This window comes from Phasianus colchicus, chromosome 5 (genome assembly GCF_987193195.1).
Source record: "Phasianus colchicus chromosome 5, bPhaCol1.hap1.1, whole genome shotgun sequence".
In the NCBI taxonomy this organism is placed as follows: domain Eukaryota; kingdom Metazoa; phylum Chordata; class Aves; order Galliformes; family Phasianidae; genus Phasianus; species Phasianus colchicus.
In genome coordinates, this window is record NC_143440.1 from 53,994,507 (window position 1) to 54,017,097 (window position 22,591).

General features: G+C 43.4%; 2 protein-coding genes across 5 annotated transcripts in view; one reads left to right on the forward strand and one right to left on the reverse strand.

Moving 5' to 3' along the window:
- The window catches only part of BRF1 (BRF1 general transcription factor IIIB subunit), a 168,595-nt gene that overhangs the window by 81,861 nt on the left and 64,143 nt on the right, over positions 1-22,591 (reverse strand). For both annotated transcript variants that reach the window (XM_090141764.1, XM_031605574.2), the window contains exons 5-7: positions 13,798-13,870; positions 6,288-6,437; positions 4,609-4,702 (exon numbers count right to left, since the gene is read on the reverse strand). In XM_090141764.1, coding sequence (XP_089997890.1) covers positions 4,609-4,702; positions 6,288-6,437; positions 13,798-13,870 — 317 coding nt within the window. The remainder of the gene's footprint in view (positions 1-4,608; positions 4,703-6,287; positions 6,438-13,797; positions 13,871-22,591) is intronic.
- BTBD6 (BTB domain containing 6) lies at positions 9,001-13,784 on the forward strand. Of its 3 annotated transcripts, none has more exons than XM_090141765.1 (5): positions 9,001-9,379; positions 9,652-9,937; positions 10,025-10,115; positions 10,247-10,365; positions 10,586-13,784. In XM_090141765.1, exons 2-5 carry the CDS (start codon positions 9,741-9,743, stop codon positions 11,616-11,618), a joined length of 1,440 nt encoding a protein of 479 aa, XP_089997891.1. In that variant the 5' UTR covers positions 9,001-9,379; positions 9,652-9,740; the 3' UTR covers positions 11,619-13,784. The 3 variants fall into 3 exon arrangements, with proteins under 3 accessions (XP_089997891.1, XP_031461433.1, XP_031461432.1); XM_031605573.2 differs by lacking the exon at positions 9,001-9,379 and adding an exon at positions 9,391-9,492; XM_031605572.2 differs by lacking the exon at positions 9,001-9,379 and having other exon boundaries at positions 9,401-9,937.

Genomic DNA, 22,591 nt, shown 5'->3' on the forward strand with positions numbered 1-22,591 from the left:
CTAAGAGCACACACAGTCATTTACTGCAAATTAGCTGGGAGCTGATCATTTACGGCGCTCATTTGCTAGTAATTCTTTTTTTTTGTTTGTTTAATATTAAATAATAGGTAGCTTGAAAGATTTATTCTTGTATGAATCTTGTATGATTCTTTAAGAATCAGTACCTTTTGCTTGCTTCCACCAAAACAGAGATGTAAAATATCACCAATTTGTTATCATTATTTTTTTTCTAATTCCGCAAATGCTTACACACAGTTGTCAACACCTGTATGCACCAACTAACCCACTAATCAGCCCAATGATGGGCTGTCCTGAATCAGTCCAAACCCACTGGAATTCTTTGTCCTTGTCTTTCCCCCAGTTCCAGTGCTCACACCACAGTAATAAAATGCTACAGTGCTACTTAAAATTGTGCTCCATTAGCACGGTTCCTCCACTGCACTCTGTCAAAACATTCTGTGATCTCCTGGAAAAGAAAAATAGCACGTGGCTTCATTTCTTAGCAGAGCCGCTCAGACGAGCAAAGTCAAACACAGAGAAAACTGTTTACAAGATCTAAGCCCGAGTTAGTGCTAAGAAGTTAATTATTGTATCAAAAGTAACAGCCACCAAATAAATTTGAAATGGCAGTTTTTAAAATAAGCATGAAGTACTGAAACATATTAGGACTCTAATTAATGCATTAGCTTACGAGCTGTAAAGAAGTCAGATTTATAAAAAGTAACGCAGCCGGCAAAATTGGATTCATCAAAAACAAAACCTTGTGTCATTGCAACAGACAAACCAGCTTGCAAAAGTATGCAATACCAACAGGCCCGGGTCGAGCCCCATTTGACTCACTCTCCTAGAAAGATTTCTAGAAATCACCTATAAGCCACTTGAATATTTACCTTGGGACTTCAGACATTTCTCCATTATTTAACTTGAGACATAAAATATTTCTCCATTTGCTCTCTCAGTCTGGCACAGGGTTTTAGTACAACTGTACATGTATCAGAGCAGAACACCAACTTCCAGACAGCCTTCCCTTCAGCTCTGGCTGTGATACAGCTTTGGTATTCTGGAAAACCTGGCCCTGCAGTCACCTGTGCAGCATCCCCATTGCCTTCTCTCCCCATCCTCGCTCTGAGCTCACACACCAAACCACTCCTCTCTTTGCTTCTGCTTGCAGAAGTCTGCCCATCTTGAGACTGCAGCAGGAGTTTGGACACCAAGTTTACATGAACTAGATATTGCTGCAGTGAGAACAAGAAAAGCTACGGGCAGCACACTTATCTCTGTGCATGAGTCATTCATTTTTCCAGAAAATTTCCAAAGCCATCATTGAAAGAGCTGGAGCTGGATCCCCAGAACACAACCAAAAGATCCTGTTTCAGAAAGCACCTCAGCATCTCCACCCTGAGTGGTAAACAGTGCTCCTTTATCAAGAGGTTTTGTCTTCCTCTACTGTTTTGTTGTGTGAAGAAATATTCGCCTCATAAATGAGCTCTGGTGCTGTTCTGGCCTTTCATTTCAACTCCTTCCCAATCAAGCTTCACTTCTGCTGATACGTTACTCTGTCTGAAGTTCATCACAAATAGGTTTTTTAACAGACAGTACTTCGTGGAACTGAGAAGAAATTTCTTTTAATGCAAAAAGCAGCTTATTTAAAGATAAAGAGAGTGAACCAAAGAAGTAAAATGCAAGTGTTAACAAAGATAAGCTGATTTTTTTAATTTCTATTGAAGTAATGCCTAAGATCTTCAAACACGCATTAGGGCCGCACCGTATTAGATAATATACAGTGGAAAAATATCACAAAAATTATTCCTACTGCACGAAGAACATAATTTAGTGTGCAGAAAAAGTATGCAGCAGTGAATAGACAGACGAGGGGGCAGCGTATGTAAATGTTAAAGAAGCAGAAGTGAAGACAGGTGCATTAAACAGGCACAGTTGGGAGAATTAAATAAGAGCACTGAGTTTAGGAAAAGTTAATTTCTGTTATCTCCACAGAAGATTACACCAAAAAAAAAATAACAATTTGACTAATTAGTTAATATTTGTACAGTACTCTGAATATATAGAGTGATCTGTAAGTTAATATCATTTCAATTAGACTGGAAGCGAGACAGATAGAATTATCAGTACGTTTATTAATATTTAATGTGTTCCCTTTCAACAACAGCAACAAGCTTTACATTTTAATTGTGTGCTTCCAAACCTAAAGCAAAAAGGCCCTGTGAAGTAACTACAAAGTTTTCTCACTGAGCCCTTACCAAAGCCACACGTGCTAGAAATAAAGTCACTCCGTTCTGCAGCCAAACAGTTAGATTAAAACATCCTGATTTGAAGATGGATGACAGGGTCTAAAGGCTACTTCCATGCTTTGTTACTTCCTTCCTTCGAGCCAGATTCTGTTTATGACCAGTTCATTCATTTTTAAGACCTGAAGGTACAGCACGTTTTGGTGAGCATCCTCACCCCCCACTCCCTGGGGCACAGCAGTAAGCTTAACACAGCCTTCTTAAAACCCGTCGTTCCTACCTCCTTGGCCACTGATCTGTACAGCACTGTCTACCCCACACATGGAAGGAAGGGACGTGAAAATCCAACCATAACACAGGGAGAACCTGGAGGCTGGAATTATCAGCATGATCTGGACTTCCTCTTGGTTTCCTTCAAGGGCTTTCCAAGGAAAGCCACCAGCAGCAAGCACAGCACCCTAGGCAGCCCATGATCGCTCTTCCACCCAACCACACTCCGCAGCTTCCCAACACACAGAGCAGCAGCAGCTCTTTGCAGATGAGAATCGCTACAGCAACAATTAAAAGGAAGTAAATCTACATCAGACGATGCAAAAGAAGCAAAGAATCTCTTAAGAACATGAAACAACTGCTTATTAATCCAGACAACTTCCCCTTGATGGCATCTTGAGAGCAATTCTTGAAAGAGGAGGAAAAAAATGGGGTGCAGAAACAGTTATTCAATGGTATTTTTTATTTGCCTTCATTAAATACTATATAACATGCTCTTATTTGAAAAACATCAATCAAATTTATAGATTCATGATAAATATAGTTGTAATTATAGCTGCTTGAAAATAATTCAGCTGTCACGTTTACCCTGTCAAAGTAAATAACGCTGTCATTTCAGTTGATGTGTGTGACTTGAGTAAACATTTCAAAGCATGAATTTTGAAGCAAGATCTCTCCGCTTGAAACAATTGCTCAAATTAATTTTCCTTCCAACTCCAGTTTATTATGCTTATTTTCTCAGTACGAATGAACTATTCAACCACGTAACCAAGGTGTCTTGGAATTGACTGTGGGCGCATAAATCATCAATTCTACAACATGCACGTTAGAATACATGACCTGTTGACCACAGGAAAAAAAGTGGCATTTGTATTCATTCATCCTAACTGTTATAGTGCCTACAGCCATTTAAACAGTTTAACTGTATCCCTGCAGCACCCAGGCAAGGCAGGGAAATATTATCACTCCTGCTCCACAAATGAAGATCTAGAGCAAATATATTTTTCATGATTAAGAAGTGAATACTATTAACAAAAATTAGATTCAGCTAGATGTGCCTAGACCAGTCTCAACGGGGTGAGAAAGTAAAACACCAGGGGAACTTTCTAAAGACAAACTTTGGTTCAGCCAACTTCAAAATATTCTGCTGGTAGAAAAATTTTGTACTGAGGGCAACAAGAAGTTTGGCACTTCACAGTTAGGTCAATTTTCACAAACCTAAAAGAAAAGGCTACAGATTTTCAAACCTGGGAGAAGTTGGGTGACTGCTACTAATGCTGACATCGTCAATACATGAAAGTGTTACTAGAACTGTTCAACAAGAACCAATTCAAAGGTACAGGCAAAATTCTTACTTTCTGCTGATAGCACCACATCGAATCCCTTCGGTGAAGTTATTATTCAAGCCGTTGTGCTGTATTCCATTTATTAGCAGTGCAATAATATTGAAAATGAACATTTTATCAAAATAGTTTGTAAAGTTCTAAACAGCAAAAGGATAAGACTTCAGGGGGAAGCTCTTTACAGAGAGAGTGGTGAGGTGCTGGAACAGCTGCCCAGAGAGGTTGTGGATGCCCCATCCATGGAGGTGTTCAAGGCCAGGTTGGATGGGGCCCTGGGCAGCCTGGTCTAGTATTGAATGTGGAGGTTGGTGGCCCTGCGTGTGGCATGAGGGTTGGAGATTCATGATCCTAGAGGTCCCTTCCAACCCTGGCCATTCTGTGATTCTGTGATTTCCAGTGCAGTATTCTAGATCAAGGTAAGAAAATCCTATGGGACATCCTCAGCTTTGAGAATCGATCAATTATTTCCTCTGTTAACATTTATGACCAAATACTGTCTGACTTAAACTCCTCACCTGTTAAACCTGTAAAGGCACAGTGTTTCCTACCGCCTCTGCTAAGCATTTGAGGCCTTACATAAGAGGCAGGGTTAGTACTTCAATATGACCAGCTAAACACATTGTACTTATTTTATTCCTGGCACTTGTGAAAAGTAAAACAACATAGTCTTCTCTGATATATATCCATTTTAAACGACACCACTTTTCAGTTCTGTAAACGAAAGATAAAAGTAATAAAATGGCACCGACCTTTTCCTTAGCGTAGACTCACAAACCTTGACCACCCTGATGACCTCTTTAACAGTGCGGCGGAAATCATGCATTCTCGCTGCCACTAACAGAGCTGGAGAATAAGCAGGGACAGTCAATGTCAGAAAGAGGAAAATTTGCTGAAGAAAAGCAGAAAACAGACAGATAATGATACCCTCTCTTTGCCCCTGCCTTCAGATAAAGAGCACAAAATGCTTACGTTCAGCTGCATCCTTGAATACATGTGAATGACTCAACTTTACAGACTTTGTTCCTACCCAATAAAACTAAGCTGATTGCAAACTGCACCCTAACAATTTTACACTTTAGCTCACCGTGGAAACCACAGCTATTCCAATATGGCACAAGAGCATCAGACTGATCACACATTGTCAAAGTGATCATCTTTTTAGCAGAACTTACTAGTTGAATAAAAAGCTCTCCAGTTAAATCCCTGGAAGCAAAACACAGAACCTGCTTAAGCTGTTCTCCTCAGTGCTGTGACCATTACCACCAGCCTGCTGGTGCACAAGTGCTGGTGTGCAAGACCCTCTACACAGCAATAGGTTGCATTTGCATTAGTGTTTTGATTCAGAGCAGCAGGACAGTTTTGAGGCATCAACCTCATTCATTCATCACACGGTGGTTTAGTGGGCAAAACAGGTTTAAGCATGCAGAAGTGGTTTCCTCCAGAGGAAACAAAACCAGAGCTCCAGTTCAGGCACATGCAGAATGGCTCCAGTTCCTAATAGGAACATCAAATGACTGCTCCTTCACACAGCTCCAGACAATGTGTGGCACAGACATGTAGGCCAAGGAACCAAAAGAAGCCATGAACTCCATGTGCTGTTTATCGTGTGGAAGGATGTAGGAACTCAGCACCTCCTGCTTCAACTTATAGAATGGTTTGAAACCATTTCCCCTTGTCCTGTCAAAACAGACCCCACTAAAGAATCTGTCTCTTCTTTCTTACAGCCCCCCTCTAGATATTGAAAGGCCACTCTCACGAGTCCCCAGAACTTTCTCTTCTCCAGGCTGAATGGCCCCAGCTCTCTCAGCCTGTAAGAAGAATGCATAGTTTTGGGTTTCCTATGGCTATGCACTACTCAAGCATGCACATACAAGATCTTTCAAATACAATGAAGTGTATACGCTAACTTTGTGGCTATATGCACTATATGCATTAGTCTGACCTCACTAGCTGGTATCAACCATTTTTTAGCCTAGTCCTGTACGTTTTTGTAAACACCATGCCTGCAATGAATCTTGGAAAAAGACTGAGAAGAAAATAATTTCACATATTAGGTCAGAGAGGGCATTTCTTGCATAAGAATCAGTGTAAAGACACATATCCAAGTGCTTGCACTAATGGTGCAGTTTTAACTGACAGAAAGCTATAGCTTGCAGAATGGGAGTGAGAGGAGTGTTTTAACCCAGAAAGGTTAAAACACTAGATGTAAGAGGTAAAGGATCTGAGCAAAGAATGTAGAACTGAAGTTTGAGTTCCTAGGAAATGGGAAAGTCCACAGATATTCCCAGTTTCCCAGAACTTCTTGCACAACCTGCTTCAGGTGGAGCAACGCACCTCACATCTCACATACCTGGCACCCTGCATCTCACACATCTGACACCCCACATCTCACACATCTGACATATCTCACAGCCCATATCTCACACACCTGCCCCGCAGAGCCCAGATGGCCGGCGGCCAGTGTGCATCCAGTCTCGCTTCATTCTCTGCAGTAGCCTGAGAGCCGTCATGGACACTTCATGGTTCTTATCCCCAAATTCCAGCATATGGGCAAAACGAGGAATATATAAACACGGATCTGCAAAAGAAAGTAACACAATTACTCCTAATCCCAAACCTTGATTTATGACACACAGAACTGCGTGGCCGTCATGGTCGGCTTGCTTCACATCTCAGGGAACAAGCAGAAAGCAGCACAGATGAAGATTTAGGATCACCTTTTCACTACAGGCGTAGCTAAAACAAAATCCTTCCTCACTTACAGACAAGAGGCTTTAAAAGCATGTTGTCCTTAGAGCTTTCCAGGGTTCAAAGCTGTATCCAGGCACAAATTGCTGGAACCCAATTAACGTCAACAGCCTACGACGATTTACATCAGCCCAGGATGTGTCTCCTGATGTATAAACTCATTTCAAGTGTTGGTGTTATCAGGTTCAGACCCACCGAAATCTGTCAGCGCGGATTGTGCTTTGCCTAACCCAATTTATAATTTATCAAACAATCTTGTAAAAGCCGCACGTAACACATGTTTACTCTGATTTGAGGTATCAGCCACTCATTTCCTGCCTGCCTTTTATCACTTGACCGAAAATCCATGATGTAAGGTAAATTGTTAACTATTAGCCCCGACTCAATTTCCTTAGCTGATCTCCTCTGTGGGCACTTACACTGATAAAGATGAAAATTCAGCTCAAAGCGCTGCAGCAGCCGCAGATTTACAACTAATCAGAGTGCTTCCATGTGGCACCAAGCTCTGACAACGATGCCCTGTTGCTATCCCTAATTACCCACACCAGCAGTACATGGCTACACAAAGGCATTTACATGAAAGTGTTGCGTGGATCGAGCAACGACTTCCAAACACATCTCCCTCAAACCTTAAGATTTTAAGCCAAACCTTAAGATTTTAACCTTAAAAGTAGTAACCTCCTGACCACGGCCATAAAAACCAAAGGTTTGGGAATGATCGATGGATCCCTGTGATTCTTTAGGATGGCTGTGCCATGTGCCAGCAGATCCCTGCCCACGTTAAAGTGCCCACTGCAAGTGAATTGTCTGGGAGAACAGCTTAAGGAAACCTGCTTCCAAGTGCTTTCAAGTAAAAACGAGTATTGGCACAATCACAGCTTTAGGAAAAGTGTGAATTTTTCATGCTAGTAAACAAAACCAACCAATTCCAAAATGCAGAACACTTCCAGAAGTAATACTCAAACTCAGTGGACATGCAACTTTGCTATTGTTGCAGTGCTGTGCGCAATGCCAGCTGGCAGCACCCAGCCCATTCCTAGCTGCCCTGGATGGGGTCGGACTGCCTTACATGGGGTCTGTGCCTTCCAGTACGGGGTCAGAGCTACCCTGTAAGGGGTCAGGGCTGCCACAAAGGGCAGGGACCCAGCTCCAGGGTGAGACAGAGGAGTTGGGGGGTGTTTGCGTGCATCTGCACAGAAGCTGCTCAGTTTTCTGCCAGCACTTGTGCCCACAGGTCATTTGACAAAACATAACATGCACTTAATTTAAATTCTGAAAGCTACTAAACAGCCAGAATACGAACGTGTGGATGGTTTTGAGTGAAAAGCCAATAGCAAAAGAGGCCATAAAAAGCCAAAAAGTAACGCCACCAATACATAAATTAAACTGGGGCCAAAGTTAACATGACTGTCTGCCACATGGATTAAAAAATAATAATGAACAAACACTCGTAAAATGCTGCTGAAACCAACGGCAGTCCTTCCATGCAGGTCCTGTAAGCAGCAGCACAGCCCCTGCCTACAGACAGACCCTGGGCTGAGGGCACAGCATGGAGCTGTGGGGTGAAGGGTGGGGGTCTGCAAGGCAACAGAAGGGGGAAAAAAAAAAGGAGGAGAGATTAAAGAGGGAGGAAAGCTAAAAGGGGTGGGAGATAAAAAAGGGACAATAGGAAGGGGAAAAAATAAAAGGGGAAGATGAAAAGTGGGGTGAGATTAAAGGGGAGCAGATAAAGGGTGGGGGAAGAAAAGTAAAAGGAGAAAAAAAGAAACGGGAAAGCAAAAGGGAGCAAAAAAAATAGAAGGTAGGAAGTAGAACTGGGGGAACGGAAAGGGAGAAGTAAAAGGGGAGGAAAATAGGAGGAGAAATGGAAGGGGAAGGAGAAAAGTGAAAAGAAAAAAAAAAGGGGGTGGTGAAAAAGTAAAGAGAGGAAAATAAAACGGTGGAGAAAGATAAATGGGAGACAAGCTATGAAAGAAAAAAAAGAGAGAGAGAAATGAATCAGGAGAGAAAGCCCTGCAGCAGATCGCAGCGCAGCAGCCCCGCGCTTCCCTTTCTTCCCGCAGTTCAGCCCCGGCCACGTCCCCGCCGCCGGCCCGGCCTCCCCCCACCGCAGTGCACGGCGCGGCGGCGCCCCCGCCCGGGCCGCCCGGGCAGCTCCGAGGCCGCTCGGCCCGGGTCGCTCCGCGGCGCCATTCCGGCAGCGCTCGGCACAGCGCCCCCGAGCGGGCGCGGTGGGAGAAGCGGGCGGCGCTGCCCGGCGCACGTCGCCGAGCGGGGGGCGGCTCTCCCCGCCGCGCCCCGGCGCTCCCCATTGGCGCGGGGGCCGTGACGCGCGGCGCGGCGCTGCCTCTTAGGGCGGGAGGAGGAGGCAGGGCCCGGCAGAGCCGCGCCGAGCACAGCCGCGAGGGGAGCGCCCGGGGCAGCGCTGCCTCCGCCGCCGAGCAGCCGGGGCGCCCCGCCGCCAGCAACGCCCCCGGGGCGGGCGGGAGCAGCGCGGAGGAGCAGCGCCGTGCGGCGGCGGCGGAGGAGGAGGAGGAGGCGGCCGCCGCGGGGAGAGGAGGAGGAGGAGGAAAGTTGGTGCGCCCGGCAGCGGACTGCGGAGAGCCGCCGCCGCCCCGGCCCGGATGTGCCCCCGCCGCCGCCGCCTCCAGCACCGGGAGGGGAAGGACGGAGCGGAGCGCCGCTGGCAGCGGGGAGCCGGCGGCGGGCGGTAACACCTGGAGGATCTGCGGACTGACGCCGTGCCCTGCTGGATCTGTGGGGATTTTGGTGGTGTGCTGTTTTTTTTTTTTTTTTGGCTTTTTTTTTTTTTTTTTTTGGCTGGTTTTTCTTCTCTTCCTCCTCCCCGGGGGCCGGAGCCGCCCGCCCGCACTGCCCGCTGCGAGGTGAGCACCGGAGCGCCCCGTGACGGCGGCCTGGGAGCGCCCATCCACGCCGCGGGACCTGGTTCGGGAGCCGGCGGTGCCTCTCGCCGATGCCACTGCCCCATGGGTGCCTCAATGGCAGGATCATGAAGTGTTTGACTTTTTTTCTTCTGCTTCCAGAGACCTTAAAGAAGTCCAAAAAGAGCGTCAGGTCAAACGGCAAGGCGCCAGGATGCTCTGAGGCAGTGCCCCTGGCCCTGAAGAAGAAGATGGCCGCAGAACTTTACCCTGCCAACACCAATATCGCCAACAGCAACGCCGCCGCCGCCGCCGCCGGCAGCAAGAAGCCCGCGCTGCAGCTGCAGCAGAGCGCGCAGCCGCCCCCGCCGCCCCAGCTCCAGAACCTCAACAACAACAACTTGGAGAGCGCCAGCTGGCAGTCGTGCCACCCCACGCTGCGCGAGAGGTGAGGCCGGGCGCCCCCCCGGGTCGGGTGGGTGCGCGGGTCCGGGCCGCCCGCCGCTAATCGGCCTCTCCCTGCCCTCGTCCGCAGGAACGCGCTGATGTTCAATAACGAGCTCATGGCTGACGTCCACTTCATCGTGGGCCCGCCGGGGGCATCCAAGAAAGTTCCTGCCCATAAGGTTGGTGCGGAGCGCGGCTCGCTGCGCGCACACGGGTTCCGCGTCTCGGTTCTCGTCGTCCCAGCAGCGCTGCGCGCGTGGGGCGGTCGCAGGGAGCGGCGCGGTGCTGAGGTGCTCTCTGTGTTTTGCAGTACGTGCTGGCAGTGGGCAGCTCCGTCTTCTACGCTATGTTTTACGGCGATCTCGCCGAGGTCAAATCCGAAATCCATATCCCAGATGTGGAACCCGCAGCCTTTCTAATCCTATTAAAGTAAGTGGCCGCTCCGAGTCTACTAATTACGTGGACGGAATCAAAGTGGCTTATAGAATATGCAGCTCCCGCTCGGCGTCGTGCAACGCGCACGTATTAATGCTTCATGAGCTGTCAGATGCTGAATGTCTGACTAACAGCCAGCAACGATGACTAGAGATGAGTTTTCCACGGGCTGTGCTTGTACGCTTTCCCTTAAGAAACTTCTTTTCTCACCTAGATACATGTACAGCGATGAGATAGACCTGGAAGCCGACACGGTGCTGGCGACGCTCTATGCTGCCAAGAAGTACATCGTGCCGGCCCTGGCGAAGGCGTGCGTCAACTTTCTGGAGACGAGCTTGGAGGCGAAGAACGCGTGCGTCCTGCTGTCCCAGAGCCGGCTCTTCGAGGAGCCAGAGCTGACGCAGCGCTGCTGGGAGGTGATCGACGCCCAGGCTGAGATGGCGCTCAAGTCGGAAGGGTTCTGCGAGATCGACCTGCAGACGCTGGAGATCATCGTGACGCGGGAGGCCCTCAACACCAAGGAGGTGGTGGTGTTCGAGGCCGTTCTCAACTGGGCAGAGGCAGAGTGCAAGAGGCAGGGGCTGCCGGTGACGCCGCGCAACAAGAGGAACGTGTTGGGGAAAGCGCTGTACTTGGTGCGGATCCCCACGATGACTTTGGAAGAGTTCGCCAACGGGGCGGCCCAGTCCGACATCCTCACGCTGGAGGAGACGCACAACATATTCCTGTGGTACACGGCTGCCAACAAACCCAAACTCGAGTTTCCGCTGACAAAAAGGAAAGGACTGGTGCCGCAGCGCTGCCATCGCTTTCAGTCGTCCGCGTACCGCAGTAACCAGTGGAGGTACCGGGGGCGGTGCGACAGTATTCAGTTTGCTGTAGACAAACGGATATTTATAGCGGGACTGGGATTGTATGGGTCGAGTTGTGGCAAAGCTGAATACAGCGTCAAAATTGAACTGAAGCGCTTAGGAGTTGTCCTTGCTCAGAATCTGACAAAGTTTACCTCCGACGGCTCCAGTAATACCTTCTCGGTGTGGTTTGAGCACCCAGTGCAGGTTGAGCAGGACACGTTTTACAATGTAAGTGCCATTCTGGACGGCAATGAGCTCAGTTACTTCGGGCAGGAGGGAATGACTGAAGTGCAGTGTGGGAAAGTGACCTTCCAGTTCCAGTGCTCCTCAGACAGCACCAACGGGACTGGTGTACAAGGAGGACAAATTCCTGAGCTCATTTTCTATGCATGATGCATTTCACCTTGATTGTATTCCAGTACTGCAACGCTGCACATTAAGGGATTCTTCGGTTTTACTACAGAACTGTACAGCAGTATGGAATGTTACGCTACTTACCTATCTGCTACATCAGGCTATACCCAATAAGTGAAGGAATGCTCTTGAATTTAATCTTATTTTATTTATTCATAAGCTATTTGACTTAATTAAGACTGCAGTGAGCAGAAAAATGTTAAATTTTGCACATACAGTGCATTTATTTTGTATATAGATAACTAACTTGCAGACTGCAGCTGACTCAAACAGAATGTTCTAAACTAGAGCAGTTTATGAATTGGTGAAATATAAAACATTTCTACTTGCCCTAAATCCTGCTTACTGCCCCTTACTGATGTTATGGCTTGTCTGTTAATTCAGCTACAGTGTAGTTAATGGGTGGTAACACCACTGGCTGCCTGTCCTCTGCAAGGCGGGAGCAGCGCCGCACATAGAAAGGCTCCCCCACCTGCAGAGCCCATCCATCAGGCAGCCCTCATTGTCCTTCACCAAGAAGGACAGGAGGAAGGAAGCTCAGAGGTTGGCTGTGGGTCACCTCAGCTGAACAGAAAAAACCTGAGCATAAGCAGCACTGATGAAACCTTGTGTCTGTTTGCATTCTGCTTTTGGCATCATGTGTGTTAACCTCCACCCTGCCCAGCAAACAGCAGCAATAACACTTGCACTGTCAGAATGCACCAGACTTGAGCAGCCATTGTCAGGACAGACAGATAAAGCCTCATGCAGTCACAAGCTGTAACGCTGACAGCCACTACTTAAATATACATCACATCTCGCCTGTAGGAGCAGACAGATTTACAGTACGGTCACTCAAAATTACTGAGGGAAGCCACCGTAAGGAAAAGCTGCCAGGCCTTTTTTCTCCCTGTGTAGTTTTGGGGCTATCAGTCATTTTTATAGCTAGCATCCTTCAGTTTTCTCAGAGACTAAGATAGGTGTATTCCTCAAGCATCTGACCACCCTTACAGCTGAACCAATGGTAGTTCTTACTGTTCTTTATAAAAGCATTGTAATCATAGAATGATCTAATTTACCATTTTTTAAGCACATAACAGGTACCTCTACTTTCAACTTCAAGTTCTGTTTGTTTTTCTTACCTGAGCTGCATTATTTTTTTACCTTGAAACTAAACTGTAATAAAATTTTGCCTCTTCTCTCAGAAAACAAACAAACAAAAAAAACAGGAAAAGAAATAAGAGAACTGAATTATTGGAAACAAGATGTCTGTACAGAACATCAGGCTGTGCTAACTGATTTACCAACTAATCCTGCTCACAGCAACAATGGGAGATAGCTGTGTCCTGCCTATATACTGCTTTCTGGATACCATTATGATGATGCACAGTATGGGAGCTGCTGCTTCTCTTGCTGCAAACTGAAAGAGCAGGAACACAGTTATGTGACCAGCTAAGTACATCTGAAGGAGGGTGCATGTGTTCTTGAGCACAAAGGCATCTGATTCTCTCAGTACAGATTAAGCAGAGTGGGAGTGATGGTGGGTTAAGATACAGGGAAAAGAATTCTACACAGAGGTGGGCAATAGTCACAAGACCTCTCTAAAAACTCACTTTTTTATAGCAGGAATTGGCATGAATTCCCTTGGCTCAAAAGCTACAACCTAGACAAGAGCTTTTCACCCTTCTGACACATAACACTGTGTGCTATGATCTGAACACTGATTTACTAATTAAAAAGCTATTCAAATACCTGGGAAAAAGCTGCATACTTTGAAAATGCTGCACTCTGTTTTCCTTCAGGTCACTTGTATTTCCAGCACTGAACACTGCAATGGACTGACAGTCTGTTTAGCAAATGCTTACAAGATGTTCTTGTGGAGCTGAAGTTTTACAGGCCAATGCAAACTTGCAGATAAGCACACATTTGTCATGTACCATCAGTCTATTGTCTTAATATAGCCTAAGCTACTTGCAGAAAAAGCATCAAAATTGTAGAAGACGACAGCATCTACCACCTCTAAGGTCCTACATAAAGGAGACAGGCCAGTATTGCTGGATTGATTCCAGCTTCATTTTAAGTTATCGCTTTAGCAGATCAGTACTACAGACACATACATAACAGATTCTTCTAAAGAAATCATACAAAAATATACCCAAAAGTCAAAGTAAAGAAGTACCTATGGCTGGAGCATTTATGCAGAGTTCTCTTGCCAACAGAAGGAAAGTTTTTCCCAGCACATAGACATTCACCTGGTAAAAGACAAAAATCATTATTTAAATCTTAAACCACAAATGTTTTCAACACACCTTTTAATTGTAAAGGAAAAAAAAAAACTTTTTGAAATCTTATACAACTTGCTTTAAGAATTTCAATTAAAGTAATGCAAGAAATACAGGCACAGAGCAGAACTGGTGCTCGTCAAAAGCTGCACAAGTGATGGAAATCAAAGCATAAGTTGATAGTGAAAGAAACCTACAAAGAGCTGTTCATTATGCTCCTCAGTGGACTCAGTGGTGTTCTGTAGTACTTGGACAACTTCTCAGTTATCACCTAACATCTTAAAGCAGTAAGTAGACTTTACAGCATCATTTATCTTGTGATAGCAGACCCTCAGCAAATAATCACAAGTTAGTGCAAATTTCAGCTCCATACAATCATGTTAAGTGAGATAATTAAGTGCTGCACAGATGCAAACCAAACTTTTCCACCAAGGAAAGGAGCAGTGCTACATGCCCCTATGTTATTTGTTGGTTCTCATCAGTTTGGACATTGACCCACCTCACTCATCATTTACAAGAAAAAAAAATTCAAACAAACCTGAAAAAAAAAAAAAGCAACTCTAAAGCACAGCAAATCTAAGGAGCCCAGCAGAGCCCCACTTTCCACACCACCACTCTCTGCTCTCCACCCCAACTGCTCAACTCGGAGGATGTAAAGTGATGGGAGGAGCTGCTCTTCATACTCTGATTTGCAATTTATGGCATAGGCAATTACAGCTGTGTTTGTAAAGACTAAGGAAGTTTTATTTCACTATCTTAAGATGTGTTTTGTGGTCAACAAGAAAGGCAGGATATTCTTCAATTCCCAATTAGCTCCAAACATTCCCACGAAGCTCCATCCTCACCTTCCCAAAGCACCCATAAAGGTTGAAGTCAGTATAAAAAACTCTATTCTCCTCCTAGACAAACAAAAAGGTGGAGGTTTGTTTTTATTTTTTTTTCCTGGTAGTGTGTTCTCTATTGCTTTCATGCAACAGAACTGCCTCTGTCTTTCCTGTGCCATGAGGATGAACGTGTTCACTAAGCAGCCGGTGACACAACAGCGTTGTCCATGGAAATACATAACCTGTTACCAAACACTGCCCTTCAGTTTAAGAAAAGAACTTTACCAGTTTAAAAGCAGCTTTCCCCTCAAGCATATAGATGCTTCACCAAGCTAGTGACAAAGCAAACAAAATATTGGCACACTTTCACCTAGCCTTGCTCTTCTTCATGCGAAAACTTTCTTAGCATGATTTCTTTTGGTATGTGAATTCAAATGTAAAAAGATTTCAAATAAATCCTCAGAATTATCACATGCCCTGAAAGTAAATGCTCAATCAAGTAAGTGTACGTGATATGGCATTAATTTAGTCCATATTTAGTGGAGATCACTGGATACATTCCATGCTTTGTGCGACTGATGGTTAGATTGGCCCATCCCAAACAGAAGTGCAGTCTGAAATACTACCATCCTTTTGCCAGATGACATAGCAGTACTATTCTATGGCAAGGAAGCAAACAAAATATAGCCTCTGAATAAGAAGTGTACTTAGGAAATAAGTCATCGAATTCAGCAGAGAAAAATAAGCATCTACTGAATCTGGCAATTCATACAGGAGCTTGGGAGCACGTGACTTTCCATGAGCCACAGAGACATTACTGAAGCAAAATAGCTGCAGTGTTTCAGCTGGCTTTCAATGCTCAACGTTCACTGCAACTTTGGAATGGACTGTTTTGACCTTCTGTCCAAAAAATATTAACATAAAGAGTGGGGGTTTGGCTGTAGTTTCAGCCTTCTAAGTTGGCTGACCGAATTACTATAAATCTTGAACCTCATCACTTAGATCTTGCTCTGCAAGGATGATTTCACTGCACAAATCAATAAAGTTACTTCAGTGGAGCCAAGTACATGCAGTGTTTCCATCAGAGCGTCACAAACTCATCTAGTTCCTTCAATTTAGTCTAGAGAAAGCCTCGGATTCAGTCAAGTATTTTTCCCTCTGGATTTTCTGCCAGGATATCCAAAGTTCTTCATGCATATCCCCATCTAACCACGTCATTATACAAAACTCCTCCCAAGGAAACTTTCCAGAAATGCAATCATCAAAGAACAAATAAATACAAAGAGACATAAGAAGGCAGGGTTCTTCCTTTTTTTTTTTTTTTAAGCTATATTCTAAAAAAACAAGTGCTGAATTAAAGCTAAAGCAAAGAAAAATGCATTATAAAACTGCCATGACTGACTTACTTTAAAATTCCCATCCTCGCCCTACCTAAAGGTCTCCAGATCCATGCTCTGAGAAGCAATAGACTCAAACCCAACCTGCTTTTCCACCTCACCCATGTCGGCAGTGTTTTATGACCCGACTGCAAGATGTAGGCAGTGTATTTACACAAAATAACAAATTCAAATTGAAATGGTACATCAGGGTTTTCCTTTGATCACAAGAACACTTTGCTATCTGGATGCTACCAATTCAGAAAGAAGGTATGATACTCAGTGCATTACGTGCTCTGTATCGAAGCTCACACTTCTTTAATGTCAGTGTAAAGGCACAGAAAGAATCAGGAATACTCAAATGGTTCCAGTTTTCCTGGCAAATCAGTTCAAGAAATACTTCAAGCCCCATAAAACAAAACACTAATCATCCTTGGAACTTACCAAATATTCAAAGCAGGGTATTCAATACAGCCTAAAGCTCACCCCAAAATCAGTAATGACTTGCTCAACAAGGCACATCATTTCCAGTGTTAGCAGAAGACCCTCACAATAACATTTAACACCACCGTCACTAATTTGAACCATTATACACACACACCCCTCCTGACAGATGGAAAAATTACAGATCTATAGTAGGCACACAGAAAGAGCCTATCTTTATTCATCTTTTGTACATTTTTTGCACACCACTGAGCTTTGAAAATTAAGGGGATTAATTTAGAGGGCTACTTGAATGCCTAGTTTTCGTCATTAAGAACTTATAATAAAAATTCATCTACTCCAATCCATCAGAAGCTTCATGTTCCAAATTTAGAACCATATGACATTTGCATTCATAAAACCTAATTTTATGATTTCTTAGAACGTTGAATAAACAAAAATGCCCTTCTAGAACAATGTGTCTGGTTTAGACTCGAACAGCAGCAGCTTTGAAGCTTACCACATTAACTTTGGTCTCTTTTCCCCACTTCTTAGATTTATGAGAATCAAAATGAAAGCCTATATTTTCCCAAACTCTCTTCAGTCAAAGTGTAGCAATTGTTTTATTGACTTTGTGATCTCTGTACTGTTCTCATAGTTTGATCAGATATTAAAATTCCCTAAATTAGATGCAAGCATTAGGTTTGAGCAGCAACACTTAATACAACAGAAAGGAGCATCAACCTCTTCTATAGTGGGTATTCTAAAATATCTACATATCCTCATATTTTACTACATTATTTTACATTCAGTTCACATTTAATGGAATTCACTTGCAAGCACATGGATCTGCCACTGTGCATCCTGGTTTTTGTCTTTTTTTTTTTGAACAGTAAGACATTTTTTCAGACAAAAAGTACACGCTCACACAGGAACTGCAAAGCAACCTATTTCTAACCTTAAGTTTTTACAGGAGAAATTAAGATTCTACAAGACGTTGTCTTTCACCAATCATTTCTGCTCTTGTTATAGAACACTCTGTATTAGCTAAAAGTGGCACTTGGAGAGGGAATGGTTTCCAATTATTCACTTAGATCTTTATAGAAAAATCCTCCTACTTATTATACTCTTTGCCCTTCACAGTATTTTTCGGAGACAGAGTCTTTTCATTTCACATCTGTCAGTCATCAGATGCTGATTTCAAAGGGACACTTCCATAGGGACTCTCATCCTTTCATAATCTCCTCTTGATTTCGAATCACGCCTGACATGTTCACAAATACCAATATACTTCCACTTCCACAAATAACAAATACCTCCATACCAGTACCATGGGAATTCAGCTGCTCATCAGCCTAACACATTCCAGAATTTTAAATTTCTTTGGGAAAGAGGGAATCCCCCATTCATACAGGTACCAGATGCATTAAATTCTGGACAGCAACAATCAATAAAGTTGTGATCACAGTCAAGCAAAAATCTTCATTCATGTTTCTAAATTAATAAATCAATACCCTTTCACTATGAGCAATTTCTAAAAAGGCTTTTCATGACCATGGCACAGCATTGTGGAAAAATATTACAACTGGTGATGATGGTAAGTTCTTCTATCATTCAGAAAGACGAAGACTGGGCAGTTGGAACTCGATGAGAATTCACACTGTGAAACAACCATGGCTGCTTGCCTAAATAATTAAGCAAGCATGAAAAGCAAATGAGTTTTTAAGGAGAGTGTCTGTTGCTGGGGGAAGAGGCACCTGTGGTTATTTGATTCATTATTAACATTTCTAGTATAGTAATGCCTGAAGGTCCCAACCAGGTTGTTTAAATTAACTCAATCAACATAGCAATTTGCAAGGGGGCAATAAAGGCAATGCAGTCAACATGTTAATATCTTTAAAGGAACAAAGGGTATTAAAAACTGAAGCAAATAAATACTGTCTAAGAACCAGATACTTATATTCTTTCACCCTTCTCCTGAAATGCCATATTTTTAGGGTCCATATCAGAACCAGAACATCACATTTAACCTCAAAAGAGGAACAATGCAAGAAACCACAGATGAGCACAAAACCCAGCTTGTCAGAGTGCAGCTGAAGAAAAGACACAAATCAAAATTAAGCAGCTTCTTTTATGCTACATTTTAAAGCTCTGCCTTCATTCTAGGGACCCCATAGAGAGATCCTACTTTTCACTAATCACATCCTAGTCCTAGCATTCTTCCTCCAACACCACAACTGTACAATAAATCAGAATCATACCATCTATGCAACAAAGTAAGGAAGAAATTTGTGACAAGCACAGAAAAATCAGCAAGGCCCAGTCCTGCCTTAAAAATAAAATAAATAGTGATGATAACAAAAATAAATACATCTACAAGCTTCCCAAAATAACTTAGAATGATGATCCTTCTGGACAACGAAGCAATGTTACTTGACTGCACAAATTGAACAGAAAGGAGGATTATGTTTTGAAGTGGAAGACAGACCAAAGGACCAGACAAACAAGTAGCACGTACTGGTTTTCTCTTCTTGTACACCTTCTTCTGGATATTAGGAAATACTACTTCCCTGAAAGGGTGGTCAGGCGCTGGAATGGGCTGCCCAGGGAGGTGGTGGAATCCCCTTCCCTGGAGGTGTTCAAGGAACGTTTGGGTGTTGTGTTGAGGGATATGATTTAGCAAGAACCATTGGTGATAGGTGGATGGTTGGACTGGATGATCTTATAAGTCTTTTCCAACCTTAGTGATTCTGTGATTCTTCCCTCACTGAGAATCGTGGCATAGCTCTGGTTGGAAGGGATCTCAGGACGTCTGCAATCCAACCTCTGCTCAGAGCAGTGGCAGCACAGACCAAGTGGCACAGGGTCTGGAGAACCTCCAAGGATGGGACTTCAAAACTCCTCTGGGGAACCTGTTCGAATGCTTGACTATCATCACAGTGAAAAACCTTTTCTTGAGATCAAGGCAGAATGTCTCATTGTCATTTATTATGCTGGTTGCTGCTAATCCTCCTGCCGTGCGCTGCTCTATAGGGCCTGATTCTAACATCTCTTCAGGCAGCATTAGTCTTATTTAACAGCAGGACACACCATACAGCACACTAAAATGATACTTGACAAAGCTGAAACTGGAGATCAAAGCAGTGCCAACATCTCTTCCTGAAGTCTTTTATGACTGCACTGCAAAGACCATGACACTGGAGATTACAAGAGCCTAAAAAAGAAAGTGGAGTCTCCTAGGATTGGAAAGGCAGCATTCAAACATGAGCCAAACAGTTCTCCAGGTGAATGGAATGAATGCTCTGAAACAGATGAGCAAACCCAAACTGTTCAAAAGTTGGGCCAAGGCTAGACAAGCTTCTCAGCTCTCCTCAACAAGCTAGTCCTGTCACTTCGATTGGAATAACAAAAAAGCAAACAAAGGGCCTGATTATAGACCGCTCTGAAGACTGTATTTGCAAGTAAAATGCAATATCTGAAAATATAAACAAGTACTTTCCTGTCAGAGACTGGTGACTGATCATCCATCCAACGCAATCAACATGCAGCATGCCTTTCTGCTCTGCACAGGGAGCATGTAGAGCTTCTCTGCACATTTTCAGTTCGTTTTAGCTAGTGCTTTCAAGTCTAAGTGAACCAGAGGCACGCTGAATCTGACACTTTCAATGGGAGGTTTCCAACACATAGGACGTATTTCATCTAGAGATAAAATGAAAAGCAAAATACAAAAAGCTGGCCTTTCCAATGAAAAAAAAAAAGGGGCATTTTATTTCATTCTGACAGCAATTTTGAAGTTCCTGAAGTTGTTATGAAACGGAATAGTTCTCCAGTGGAACAAGCCAAACTCCCCCATCTCAGTCATCAGTACAGGAGAAAAACTGAAAGGGCTTTTTAAACAGACTCTCACTTTCAGCTACCCAACTTGCTTATGTTGGGAGCTACCGGCTACCAGTTGTGAGGTCTCAGCTCTCCCAGCAGATACTGAAGGTCACAGATGCAGAACAGCACAGCAAATATTGTGCCCAGCTGCAAGGTGGTAAGAGAAAGCAGCAGATTTTTTTTTTCACAGGTTTTCATTTAAGCTTTTTGCTGATGGATTTACTTTGTTTCGCTATTAGATGAAGCAGTGCACAAAATGTAGTTGTGCTTCCTCCCATCACCACTCAAACACATCAAAATCTATCTCAAGGTGTCCTGTACTTACTCGGTGGCCTCCAGAAAGATGCTTTGTTAATTTTCTTCAAAAGAAACGTTGGCAGTAGGACTAGATGATTTCTGAAGGTGCCTTCCAACCAAACAATTCTATTCTAAAAAATTCCTAGGGTCACACAATTAACAACCTCATAGATCAGTTCACCTCCTGCAGCAAAAGAGCTGTATTGAGTAGAACACTCAACAGAAAAAAGTCAAACTTGGCTGTTAGCATCTGCACAAAAGTTCATGAAGGTCTGGTGCTCATTTTTCAGACTTATTTTTTCTGACGTAAATTCGCTACCTTTCTTATTTCACCAGAAAAAAAATGGTTACATGGACTAGCAATATAAATGTTGTGCAGGTAACTCCAAACACGTTAAATATTTTGGAAAGACAGCAATATCACTTCTGCAAACAGCCTTCCTTTTTCTCTAACGATGTTCACATCCCAACTTCACAATAGCAGAGCTGTCCTTGAATGAAAAATTCAATTCAAGGTAATAGTACCATCCAATAAACCAATTGCTTTTACTTTTCATACCCCCTGCAAGCAAAGACTGATCTAAAGCACAATGCAGGGAAGTTTTTTTGTTTGGGCAGTAAATATTTTGTCACTAATTTTAGAGGAAAACAAAGCATCAAAAACTAAGAATCACCTACGGAGCTTTTATTGTAGGTAATTTTATTTTAAGCGTGTATATACTGTTGACTTAAAATAGAAAATGGGAGGTGGTTGTTTTCTTTTTTACTTTTTTGGTGTTGTTTAATAAAACAAACTGGGATTGATAGGAGAAATCTGGAGGAAGTCTGAGAAGCTCATTTCAGGTTTCTTCAGCACAGCTTTCTGGCTAACTACAGTCAACAGGGACATTTAAGATTTCTGTTAGCTCAGATTCATCTTTAAGAAACTAGAAATTGAAGGCTATCAGAAATCCTCACACAGTTAAAATATGTAAATAAAGTTCATGACAGTGGAACACTGCATCTTCTTCTTCTTTCCAGGGCTATTTCCATACCACTGATCTATTTCTGGCTCTCCCATCTCTTCAGCTACCCCCTTTTAACCTTTTGGATCGTATGTGCCCCATCTTGACACCTTTTCAGGCTGGAATGTACAGAAGGGACAAAACCAAACCATTCAATCTTTGTCCCTACCAACAGGACATCTTTTTCTTTTTCCAGACTCAATGCCTCTTCTTCACATTTGATAGATATTCTCCATATTACTGCAATCATCCTATTTTATAGCAACCACTATGTAAAATCACTTGTGTTTAATAGGAAATAAACCCCCCCCAATCTACATATGCAGTATTTACTTATAAGCAATCAAAATAATTCAGTAAGAGCTTGCAAAAAAAAAAAAAAGAACCAAAAAAATCCACCAACATTAGTAATTTTAAGAATTAAAGATTCATTTGATTATTGTAATTCCAGTAGATTGCCTTAAGCAATAAATAGTCTTCAGAGGGATGCCATTTACCAAGACAGCTGGGAGGACAAAAATAGATGTAACTAACCTACTCACATTGTATGTAAAACAGTTCGAACGTGGAGAATGCGAGTAAGGCAGCGTATGTCAGCAGAGCTTTCTATTTCCACACAAAGAGCAAATACATATTTTGTTCAAAATACAGTTCATAAAACACGGCCCTGGCATACACTAATCCATTTACACCATATTACCTACAAAGAGTTTTGTCTTCTACTATTATGTTAAAAATGTGTAACAACTGACCTTGTGCCACTGCAATGATTGAATCCTGAAGAAAGCATCATATTAACTCTTGATACGTTTCTTGCAACGTTAAAAGCAAAAGATATTTGATACTTAATTTCACCGAGCAGTTACTGAGTTACAAACACAGTGATTT